The 12825-nt window shown below is 33.3% G+C and overlaps 1 protein-coding gene across 1 annotated transcript; it reads left to right on the top strand.

The window, feature by feature from the left end:
- Window positions 1-7101: 7101 nt before the first annotated feature.
- LOC128168505 (zinc finger protein 596-like) lies at window positions 7102-11725 on the top strand. The gene is made up of 2 exons (XM_052834716.1): window positions 7102-7256; window positions 10333-11725. The coding sequence occupies exons 1-2, from the start codon at window positions 7213-7215 to the stop codon at window positions 11168-11170; spliced, it is 882 nt and encodes a 293-aa protein (XP_052690676.1). The 5' UTR covers window positions 7102-7212; the 3' UTR covers window positions 11171-11725.
- Window positions 11726-12825: the final 1100 nt, after the last annotated feature.

Here is a 12825-nt window from a genome sequence, read left to right as displayed (position 1 = left end):
AATTTAATTCATATTAATGAAGAAAACAACACATTTTTTCACCAATGTTTTTAACTACACATCATGTTAACGTTGACATTCGGAACTCTCGGAATTTTTCCTATTGAATGCACCGAATTAGATTTATCTCCCGTATTTCCTTATATGACAAATTTTCAATGTTTTTGTTCATGTTTTTGTAATATCGTTTCTGAGTTGATCCATGCAAATGTGATATTGTGGAAACATAAAGTGAAGAGCCTCCTGTGATTTAGCGTGAGTGTAATGCGCCTGCGCAAGATTTTAAAATCCAAATAATCCTGATGATTTCCGGATGTTTAAAGGTAATTTTCGTTGATTATTAATTAGCGAAGATTGATTGAGAAAAATGAAAACAAACTGGTAATCTGCAAGTACCAATAATGTTTAAAATATATAAAACAAAAGACAGTGTAGTCTTCCGATGTCTCGGTATTAAAGCCCAAAAATCGAATCTATTATTTTAATATAGTAGTATAGATTCTTGCCAAATTTGAAGATTTATTCTGTTTAACAGTTATATCAAAAATGATTTTAAAAAACCCCACATAGATATGGCAAATATTATGATCGCATTCTTTGAAAAAGCACACACTCGGGGGTTATCTTTCTTGGTACCTGGATGGTTATCCAGTAGAACAACAAACAACGGTTTGGACGCGGTTGGGTCTAAGTCACGTTTACATCTAACTAGTGAAACAGAAACAGTTTACCACTCAATGGAACGATCATTTATATAATAAAGATTTTGTATACTTTTAACTTACATGTAAAAATGTCTTGCTAAAGAAAACGATGCTGCTCCTCTTAAGTTCAAACCTTGTGCATTAAAGTTATTTGTTTAAATGAAGTCTAATCTACAAGAATGCCATAAATGCATTGTTCGTTATTTAAAGTAATAATTAAGATGACATTTGATAATCTGTTTCTGAGCGCTGCTCTACGCACGTAGGCCGCTAGTTGTTAATGCTGCCCTCCAGGCGGAAGTTGGTGGTGATTGTGCGGAAAATGCATCGACCCGGAAGCTGTGTAGATCTGTACTTCCGGTTCTGCTCCGTTCCGTTCCGGGCGTACTCTCAGGGAGTCCACATATCAAACGTTAATTTGATTTTATAACAACGAGCTGCCGGCGGTAGCAGCAATTAACGGCCGTTTGAAGACAAAAACACAGCGCACACAGGGCTCTACTTCATGGCTTATCAATAGTTATATGCATGTATGTAATTTTAATGAATCTTTCATTGCCTACCGACACGAGCACGACGACATTGATCGGCGTTTGAAGTACACAGAGAAAGGTTTTCGTGGGATGAGGCGGGATCTGGGTCCGTATAAAGGGAACAGAATCGCCCGCGGAAAATCCGGCCGCTGGGTGAAAGATAAAAACAGAACAAGGCCGAGCGCTCATTCATCGGCGAGTTTGATCGTGATTGGGGGTTGACGCTGAAAGAGTTCGACATTTCAGTGAAAACAGAGGACGTGGATCAGAGATGGAACAAAAGTCACCCCTAACACAATTTCCTCCAATCTCCTTGTAATAGTATCGATATAGCGCAATTATAGATTCATTTCTTCGATAAGAGGGGAAAAGTGTTGACTGAATCAGAACTAAATTATTGGTATAAATATAAAGTGCCCCGTGTGCGGCTGAAGTCCTGGAACCGTCTCAGATGCCGAGGTCGATAGCAACCTTAATCTGCTGGCGTAATCGCGCTCTGAAAGGTACGGGACAAGGCGCGGGAAACAACCCGTGAAAAGCGCCGCCTCGCGGACTCGTGCGGCGGGTAAGATGTCGGGAAACCACTGTGACTATTTGTAGATTTATCACATAAGGAAGCGGTTATGGCACGCTTCTGAAAATCCCATTAATCGATTGTTTTTGTTCACAGACAAAATTTACAGTTAAAATGAAATTTAAGATAGTAGTTTTCTGGATGAACTTATTAATAACACGACTTTCATCGAATGGATGCATGTTGTCAGCCATTGTCGTCACTCGGTGTTCCGATTAATTGGTTTTATGAAAATGATGGCCAGTTACTGTATCGAATAACATTAGCAGATCAACACTGAAATGAAACAAATTTTCTTTGAATCGTTAAAAAGGTATGCTATTGCTACACGGCTTAGAAATTTGCTGACAATATTTCTAGTATTCGTGTCAATGTATCGAATTAAATAATAAATAATGTATCAACTTTAATAATGACTTTAACTGATTCAGCATTTAGTTATAACTTATATTCCAACTGCGATTATTGAATGATAAACCTATGATAAACCTATGATAAACCTATGATAAACCTATGATAAACCCTATGATAAACCTATGATAAACCTATGACAAACCTATGATAAACCTATGATAAACCTATGATAAACCTATGATAAACCTATGCAAGCTCTCAGAGGAAAGACCAATGGTTTTGTCTGGGCAAAATTTCCTTCGGAATACAATGTGAAATTCATATTTCTCTGAAAATAAAAAATTTTGCTTGACAAACGATCTCTTAATTTTGAATTCTTCACAATAGACAATCGCTAGAGTTTTTAGAGGTTTTTCCATTTCTTTTGTTGATTTCGTTTAAGTCTTGCTGTACATACCTAGATTATTTTGGTCATCGATTAAGCCCGAGTTGCTCTGAGAATGCCGATTAAGAGTTAAAATTCTCTTTCGCAAATAATATATTTTCTGCGTCCATTGAAATTAAATGTTTTAAGCTCATAGCTGTGTTGATACTAAATGTTGTGATTTTTCCGGGAATCGATTGTTTCTGTCAAAGGGAATTCCTCAGTTAACTTGTAGAAATGACTATCAGTGACAAAACAGCAAAAGCAAATAAAAAGCAAAAAAAAAAGTATTTATAAAATCTGGGATAAAAGGTATATATGATAAAATCAAAACTAAAGAGTAAAAATGAAACACATTAAAATGAATTTTATTGTTCCTTGAGTATGACTCGTACACGTCACCGGATGAACAGGTGCGTGGCTAAAAGTTCTCACTCAGTGAGCTCAGATCGCGGTTCGAGTCTTGGTTTGAGACCCCATAATTCACTATAACTGATTTTTATGATATATCATAAGTAATATTTCTTTAACTTAAACTGTCTTTTGTTGCATACATCGTAAGACATACTCTGTCTCGGGGTGCATAATTCACGACTAACTACACTTTACATACATAAAGTAATATCCTGCTGACTCATGTCTGACTACATGTTACATGTAAATACAGTACAGCTTTTCTGTAGGATAGCCGTGTCATAGAGTGTAAACAACCCCGCGCCAACACACACATACCAGCATCACGGCTCCATGACACATCCTTACCAAGCAACCTTACACCCCAATTTACGCCGGCACCCACCATACACCCGGGGTCAAGTTTGATGCCCAAGACATTCTCCAAAGTTGATTTTTACGTTGCTCGTTTCAATAAACCTGAAAGGTAACTTCTGGTTTTATGTGCGGGAGGGGGACTCTGGAGCGAGGTGAAACCGAGTCTGATGCCATCAAAATGTCAGCTGGGATGACGATTCTTAATTTCGCCATTGTTTGAGACAATCTTGGTGATTCGGCGAGGTAGATTTGAACCGTAAAAACCTCAAAGAAATTCAATTCCTTCCCTCTTTATTGGCGTTTTATAGACTTTTTACGACTGATAGGCTGAAATTAAATATGTGATATAAGAAATAGATGAAAAATGTCAAAAAATTCTTGCTTATCATAAAACATTTTGATGACAAATAGAGTGAGGTCGGATCACTGCGATTTTTACATTATTCACTCCGGAAATTTAATTCATAAATTTCTAAATTAAAGTCATAAACTAGAAAAACTCTGACAACTTAAATCACTCTAAATGTTGCAGCAGCCCGTGTACCAAGGATCTGGTACTGATTTGGCGATCGAATGTCGTACTTTTTCCACCGGCTCAAATAGTTTTTTGTAGTTCTCATATTCGAAAAACTATTCAATATAGTTTTTTGAAACTAACACTAATATTTGACAAATTATGCCAATAGAAAGGTAGCGTCTCTGCCAACAAACGATGTCTCTATTTCACACTATATAAAGAGATTTAAAAAAGTTGTATGGATTTCGGAATATTTCATTGTATTCAATTGTTTTGTGTCATTTCATATATTTGAGAAAATTTTGAAATATGATAACTGATATCTCTCTAATCATTAAATTGTTTATTTTATCCCGATTTGTAATTTTATTTAATTACAAGACTAGATCCATTAATTTTTTTTGGGTGAAAAGTGTACCCGATTTATACTGTGCTTATTATATCTTTTAACCTATTTTAATCATTTCGCTCTTTATTTTCATTGAAATTTTCAATGATTAGTAATTTTAAGATATATTAAAAAAACTAATTAAAATATATTGTAAAAAGTCATATACTTCGGAAATGAAGGAGTTGTGTTAGTGCTGAATTGCAGTTGAAAAGAAAACCGGGATAAATAATATACCGATATTCACCACAAAGAGAAAACACACACACTTATGTACATGTATGTCTTTGATCTAAACGTTTAGAGCTTCTTCATTTAAACAACTTAATATCAACAAACACACGAGGATCAAAATCTGGAAGCAGTGAAATCTTATGTCCAATCTTTAAAATACAATGGACAAACGAAGACTTCAATGTATTAGGAATTAAATTTAACTCAAGTCTTACTTATATTACAGAAATAAACTTTGAACCAAAACTTGCATCAATTATCAAAGAAATAAATAACTGGAATAAAAGACAGAAAAATAACGGTCATTAAATCCCCTTTATTACCCGAATTGACCCATCTGTTTATAACTTTACCTACACCCTCTAAACAGTGGATAACAAAACTTGAAAAACTGTTTTTTCAATTTATTTGGAATGAAAAAAAATGATATGGTATCAAGAACATTATTAGTTCAGAAATATACTGATGGGGGACTCCAAATGGTACACTTAGAATCATATATCAAATCACTCAAATTATCATGGTTCAGAAGAATTTTACAATCTACAGATGATCTACAGAATACTCTATTTGTTATAATCACAAAAAGCACAGTCTCAAAATTTTTGCAGAAGGGATCTGATTACTCAAGAAATATTTCATAAAAATTCATAACTTTTTTTGTAAAGAATCATTACTGGCATTTAGTGAATACATTGGCATAGTACAAAAATCATCAAATATACAACAGGCCCCAGTGTGGTTTAACCCCCAGATAAATATGGATAGAAAATCAATATTTTTTGAAATACTGTATAAAAAGGGGTTTATATATGTATCTGACTTTTTGATTGAAGATGGAGAGTTTATCCAGCTCAATATAATGATTTCAATGTAAATTCACCCTTCACCATTATACTTGGACTTAAAAGAGCCCTTTGTTTATTTGTGAACAATGTTAATGAATGGGATAAAACGTTGCCTATTTTGCCAAGATACATTTCTAATCTTATCAAAAGCAACAGAGATGTAATAATGTGTTTATAAGTAACTATAATACATGAAGAAAAATGAAAAACTTTATTTAACCTAGATGACTCATTCTGTTGGAAAGCAATATATAATGCACTTTTTAAATGCACAAAAGACAGTAAGCTGCTATGGCTGGAATATTGAATACTTCACCGAATTCTAGGAACAAATACGTATTTATTCAATTGTAAAATAACTAACAACAACAAATGTAATTTATGCACACCTGTTTTTTTTTACTGTAATAAGAGTAAACAACTGTGGATACAGTTGGAATACTTAATATCAGTCTATTGTCACTTCAATGTCCATTTTTCATTGTGTGAAATCATGTTTGGTTATACAAGATAAACAAATGATATTCTTAATTTATTGATTTTGTTAACAAAGAAATACATATTTTACAAATCAAGAAAAAGCTCAAGCCTTTATATCAGTGAACTCAAAAATTAAATATATTCATATTATTTGATAGAGAAAAAAGTATATGCTACTCAAATGATGTAAGATAAATTCACTATAAGATGGGTATGCTTAATAACTTTATTACATCACTTGAATTATGTATTGGTCTTTAATTAGTTACTTTTTTTGTTGTTCAATTTTTTTCCTCATTTTATCATCCTAACACAATGGAAATATTTTCAAAATGATAACTACTAGACTTTGTACATTTTGAATGTGTGTGTGTGTGAATGAGTGTGTATATGTTTGTCTCTTCGTGTTTTGTTCAATAATTAATAAAATGTGAAAAAAAACCCAAAACAAACACACAATAGTGATGCTAATGTCAGTAATGATAGCAATATTTTTGTTTACAATTGAGATTGACACACTTAACGTAAACAGTTAACACAATATATGTGTTCATCATTTTAAGAAATGAGACTCCATTTAAAATGAAAACAAGTTGATATATCATTAACATTTGTTAACCTATATTTGTTTAATTTACTTTACTTTATAATTTACTTTATATGTAAATCGTAAAATTATCTTTTTTATTTACTTCTTTTCTAACAAAAGGAAATAAAGAAATATAAAATTTGAATATAAAAATGCTTTGTTTTATTCAGTTTGGTTTATCATTTACGAGAGAGAGAGAGAGAGAGAGAGAGAGAGAGAGAGAGAGAGAGAGAGAAAGAGAGAGAGAGAGAGAGAGATTAAAAATGAAATTGACTATTTTAAAAAGAAAAACAATCAAAACATTTCTCCACTGATCAGTTGAGCTGATTAGATAAGTAGAACGACTACTTCCTACAGTTTTTGAGACGGTTGCATTTCCGTGCTTGTATCGGGACTTTGTCAAACGTTCGTTACAGCGCCGGCAACAGAAACTCAGCTACATTTACAAATTCAGTAAAAATCAGATTAATATTTTCCCCAAAATCTCGGACGGTTGAATTAAGCCACAGAAATAATAATGTTGTTTGGTCATGGACGCACTGGAACGTGAAAAGCCACCATCGTCAAGAGGACGCCCATTTCACTTCATAGTCTGTCAACCGGAACTTGTCTCATCAGCATAAATTACAAAACACAATCTGATTGGATGTTGCTTTCAAAATCATACCAAATCCAATTTTAGTGTCCCGTAACGCTAAAATTGACGGCGGACAGAGATTATTGGTAAGTGGTCGAGATTAGATAATAAGAGGATCAAAGTCGGGGTATCTGGATTCTGCATGCTAGGACCGTTACCATGGAGAATAGTGTTCCGGGTTTTCGGAATATTACCCCTCTAAGGTAAGCTTTTATCTTATACCTCATGTTACCTGTATTTAAGACTTAAATCGTGGAATGTAAAGCCTAAAATTTCTTGTCAGAATTTGCTTCAAGAAATTTGTTGAAAAATATAGTTAATCCTATGCGAAAAATATTTCATGACCTTAAGAGGCTTTACGGTATAATGCAGTCATCAAGCTCCCCCGCTATTTCGCAGCAACTAAAATTATGATAAGAGTTATGATTAGAATATTGTTAATTGAATCGCTTAATGTATTATCTAACAGTATTCGACTGAGATAAAAATAAAATGTGCTCCTAAGTTGTTTTCTAAATGCAGACATATTTTGAATATCTAAATTTTGAGATGTTTAAAAAAAAATCATGATTGTTTTCGAACTCGTACAGTAAACGGAGGATCGCTGACAAAAATAAATAGACAGGTGAACGAGAGTTTGAATATAAATATTACTTTGTATGTTTGTATATGTTATAACAAATAATTCTGAATATCGTATAATTTATATGGAAAAATACTAAATAGTCAGATCTTTTATTTCTAATAAATTATAAAACTATTAAAGAAAGCCTAACATGTAGTAAATAAAACCAAATAATGAAAAAAAAAAAGGATTTAGTGAGCCATCAATTATTTTAATTTTTTTTTTTAACATTTTATGTTTTAATTTGTACAAAGCAACCACAGTTATTCTTTGCAAATAGCAACTATTTGTTAAGATCATTAATTAGAAAGCTGAATTCATTCTTCAAAGTTTTTATTATTATAAGATAAAACCAATGATTTTTATATAAAAAAAACCCGGTATTCAAAATATGTAGATGATTACAAGAAATACTTGTCATACATTTTTGAATTAAACACTTCTAGTATAATTAATTCATTTCTAAATAAGTGAATAATTTCAATTATAAATTTTATAATTCAGAATGCATAAATTTATGTATAAACTATAAATGGAGAACACAAATTATCCACCCGTATATTGAGCTGATTTCTGTCTGTTTGTTTACAAATTGAAAGACGAGTGTAATACACGCCTTTGGAACATGAACAAATTGTGCGGAAGATTTTGATGCACTGCACCACAAATGCGTAATCGTAACGATTATCACCCACTGTAAACAATTTAAAAAGGAATATATATATATATATATATATATATATATATATATATATATATATATATATATATATATATATATATATATATAATTTTTTTCCAATTTCTTTATTAACCAATTAAGGGCTCTCAAGGGGCAACATGAAGACTGTACATACAACATCAAATGAACATAAAACATTCAATAAACATATACAAAAGGGAAAGAGCTGGATGATTGAAAGAGCTAGGACAGACATGAACAATATATATATACACAGGACTTTGATCAAATGAAATGCCATTTTTTTCTTGTTACGTTTATTCGATTTGATTTGGTTTTTCAAATATGCAAATCGTCGTATGCAAGAGTTTTAGCTACTTAGCAAGATTCAACATTATTATGTATGTATAAGAACACCTATATTTGGCAAATAAGGTATTGCAAAATTATTATACTTAATCTTTCAAAACCATAAGACACGTGCTTTGAGGCTACTTAATAAATACAAGAAACTAATTTCATTCCAACCAGGAAGATTGATACCCACAGAACCAGTGGTTCTGTAGGAATGTATGTGTATTGATGTCTTCTGTTGTCTGTGTACTGTGTGCTGGGCGTGTGTAGGAGTATATGGGTGTAAACTCTGTAACATGACGTTGTAGGGCTGTAAACCACATCTACAATCTCGGTAATCTGACGAAATAAACACAAACAAAACACGAAACAACTGTCAACCACTGAACAATGTCATCACACAACGGTCACACTACCCGCTACACTGAACCTACACATATTTTTATTTTGATTTGGATATATTATATTGTATTTTGGTCCCCATAGCTGTGGATAAAATTCTTTTGACATTTGATTGTGAAAAATAGGATTTCCACTTTTGTTTTCATAAGCTGGATTTACACGAAATTAAAGAAAAAATAACTAAAACTGCATATGGGCAATTTTTTTTTATGTATCACAAAAAAGAGAGAAACGTAAAAAGAACCGAAAAAAATTCTTCTTAAACTAAGACAGTTTGCCAAAAAATTAGTATAAAGAAGTGAAAAATTATGATTTGAGAGAATACATTCGTTCGAAGTATCACATCACAAAAATAGCATTAAAAATCTGTTGTAAAAATGAAATCAAATAAATGGCCGTCCATTTATCAATACATCTTCCCGCAAATTGGCTTGTTTATTTAACGGTGAAATGAACACTGATTTCAACAAATTGCCAAGCATCATCTGCAGCCATTAGGAACATCAGTCCAATTAGATCCGTCACGGGTTTTAGTGGGAGCCTGGTTAGTAGGGAAATTCCCGGTGCAGGCTCCGTAACACAGGACTCGTATTATTCCATCATTACTCAAGAGATTTAGGCTCTTCAATGGGGCGGAAAATGTGAGGTTTATACGAGTTTTGTCATAAAATACCAACCAACTTGGACGAGTCGTTTTATGGCCGCTTGTTTTGAGTGCTTTTTATCGATTATGCTTCATTTTCACTAAAATTTGAGAAAATAATGAACACTCCGAAATCTGACATCACCGCGTAATAAAACATCCTATTGGTGTTTACATCTATTGGTCTTAGCAGGTTTATTGTCCGTTTATCGCTGAATTACATTCTGACAAAATATATTCCCTTCTCTCGCTGGGTAGAGTGGTTTGTATCTACATGTCCTTATTACATAGGATGGCGTTCAGAAGACGGTTTGATGCGTGCTCCGTAACGGTCCTACAAATTTTACTACTTCCGTGATCGGTGACGTCAAAGTGTAATAAATGCAGTCAACGTACATCAAATACTTATGTCTATGTAATAAACACAAATAAAATATATTCAAAATAGCCAGATTCTCATTTATGCTAATATTCATTCAATACATTCATTATCTGAATGCCCCGTGAAATAAAATGAATCCCGGCAGTGGATAATTCTTTGAATAACAACCATCAACATTGTTCTCTTTCCAGGCCAATACCCACCTACACCCTCACATCCTACAGACAAACAGACAATGACAGCAAAAGCAGCACCAAAGACGGCAAACTGTTCCAGCCGTGGAAATCAGAAGTCGGGCATTCCCAGCCGATAAAACCGGAACCAAGGGCCGTGTTTCCCCACTACATAAACCCCCACCCCGCGGACATCCTCAACTACTACAAGGAGCACTGGAAGTTTCTCCAAGCCTCGCTTTCGTTTGCGGCAACAAAACCAGCAGCGCCATCTTTGGTGGACCCGGAATCATTCCATTCCAGTCGACAACTTCCGCCCGAGCGCGTACAAAGTTTTCCGTCGTCTGCCTCCAACCTGGTCGACCTTCAAAACACAGTCATAGCTGGGCGGAAGCTGTTCCCCTGTCCACAGTGCCGTTACACCACGGACCGGCGGAACAACCTCAAGAGACACCTACTAACCATGCACCAGCAGTCCTCCAAACTTTTGGAATGCTGCGGGATTGTGTTTGGTACCAAGGCTTCTTTACGTGAACACTCCATGATTTTTCATTCCCATGGTTACGTGTGCTTATATTGTGGTAGGCGATTTTGTAGAAAAGCTCTATTGAAGCGACATCTGTCGGTTCACAACGGGAAAAAGGACTTCCGGTGTCATCTGTGCGATTACGCAACTAGTCACAAAAGTAATCTGGAGCGACACAGGAAGGTGCACGTGCGACAGACTAACTCGGACAGTTCAAGCGAAACCCGATCCTCAGCAGACGACAGTTCGTTTACTCCGGAACAGTCATATGTCGCCGACTCCTCGTCAGCAGAAACATCAGATGAAGAAATTGATGTCAGTTCGGACTAATTTACAGAAATAAAATCAATTTTTTTAAATTTTCGAATCATTGATATCATAGATATATTTTATTCAAATAATTTATATAAAAATAAGCAAATATTTAATATTTTTTGTTTTGAAATGTTATTTTTTTTTATTTCATGTTTACCACACCACTATGACGTGGTCAAATGTTTGTAGATATTTTTAGTGTCATATTTGAAACATAATATATATGTATATGAATTCAGTACAGAGTTAATACATTCCTTTTTAGAATCCAATAAAACTTTTCCTGATCCATTACAATCTATGATTCCATCACCTGTCTTTGCCTGGGCTATAGGCACGTGAGATTTGGGCAGGGAGAATGTATGCTGTGTGTGTGGGAGTGTGTTGGATGACAGAGAATCATGTCTGTGGTTAGTTGTTAAATACATTTTTCCTCATCTTTCTCGTAATGTCTTGCACTCACGCCATTTTAGCCACAATCCAGCTCTGAGGGCGTTGACCAAAACTATTTTATTTTTGAGGAGAGATACGCAATAAAATTTGAAGAAAAAAGTTGATCTCTTTCTTCTTTCTACATTTGTCAGTAAACAAAGTAAAACATGAAACATACACTATTCTAGCTTGATTTGCTTTTCAAAAACGTTTTTCACAAGAATTATTTGAAATGATGACATGCGATATCCTTTAAAAGAATTGTGATTTAAATCTGGCGTTGTAATAGTTAAATATAAAACGAAATGAAAGTCTTATTTAAAAAAAAATCTAATAAAAAACATTTAATTGATTTAAATTTAAAAGTAAAAAACAGATTACAAACAAACAAAAAATAAATAAAAACCAACTCTTCATTCTTACACAAATAACATATCACTTATCTTTCACAAAAGAAGATATATTGCCTGCATTTAAATTTTTTGAGTTATTTTTTTTTCAAGCTCTAGATCTTCATGCATCCCTACACAATATTTTTTTTGTAATTCTTTAGATATTGTCATTCAACTCTAGTCTTGACTATTAAATAAAATTCTTTATTGACTTACATTTAAATTAAAAAGAAGTTATATATTGATAAAAGAAGTAACATAATTTACTACATCGATTTCAGAAACACGTGCTGAATATCTTTGAAAAAGCAAAGCATCCAGTCATTTTCTTTCCAGAAGGACATAATACATACATTTTAATTAAACAGTTCTTAATGACAGGTTGTTTATTTACTAAAAAGTTTATTCGGAAGAAATACATTGCATGTGTCTTACATGTATGAGTTAATCTCTCTTTACATGTCAATTAAGTATTGTTGTCTGTTCTTGAATCAAAAATTGACAGCTAAAGTTAAATATTCGCTACATTTTGTAAAAGATGGTGAGACAAATATCAGAGAAATACCCGGTATGTACGAAAAAAAAGACCAATGCTTGTTTTTGGGATTTACCGTACATTTATATACACTATATTTATTTGTCCAATTTGGGATCTCGATAAGCTGTAAAGATCAAGAACCAAAAAAAAAAAAAAAAAACAAAGAAGGAAAGATAAAGAAGGGTCCAGAGGAATCAAGGATATATAGAACAACAGGATATTACAATGGGAGCAATGCTTATTTTTATGACAACATATTTCTAATAAATAGTAAACAGTGTATATGCAATAGTTATTATTGTCCTAGC

This window comes from Crassostrea angulata, unplaced genomic scaffold, assembly GCF_025612915.1.
Source record: "Crassostrea angulata isolate pt1a10 unplaced genomic scaffold, ASM2561291v2 HiC_scaffold_1, whole genome shotgun sequence".
NCBI classification, from domain to species: Eukaryota; Metazoa; Mollusca; class Bivalvia; order Ostreida; family Ostreidae; genus Magallana; species Magallana angulata.
Note: the sequence above shows the minus strand (reverse complement) of the source record. Positions and strands in the feature narration are given on the sequence as shown.

Excerpts from the sequence above, each read along its gene's own strand:
- LOC128168505 (XM_052834716.1), top strand. The coding sequence starts at position 7,213 with ATGGAGAATAGTGTTCCGGGTTTTCGGAATATTACCCCTCTAAG. Across the intron at positions 7,257-10,332 it reads CGGAATATTACCCCTCTAAG|GCCAATACCCACCTACACCC; the intron begins GTAAGCTTTTAT and ends TTCTCTTTCCAG.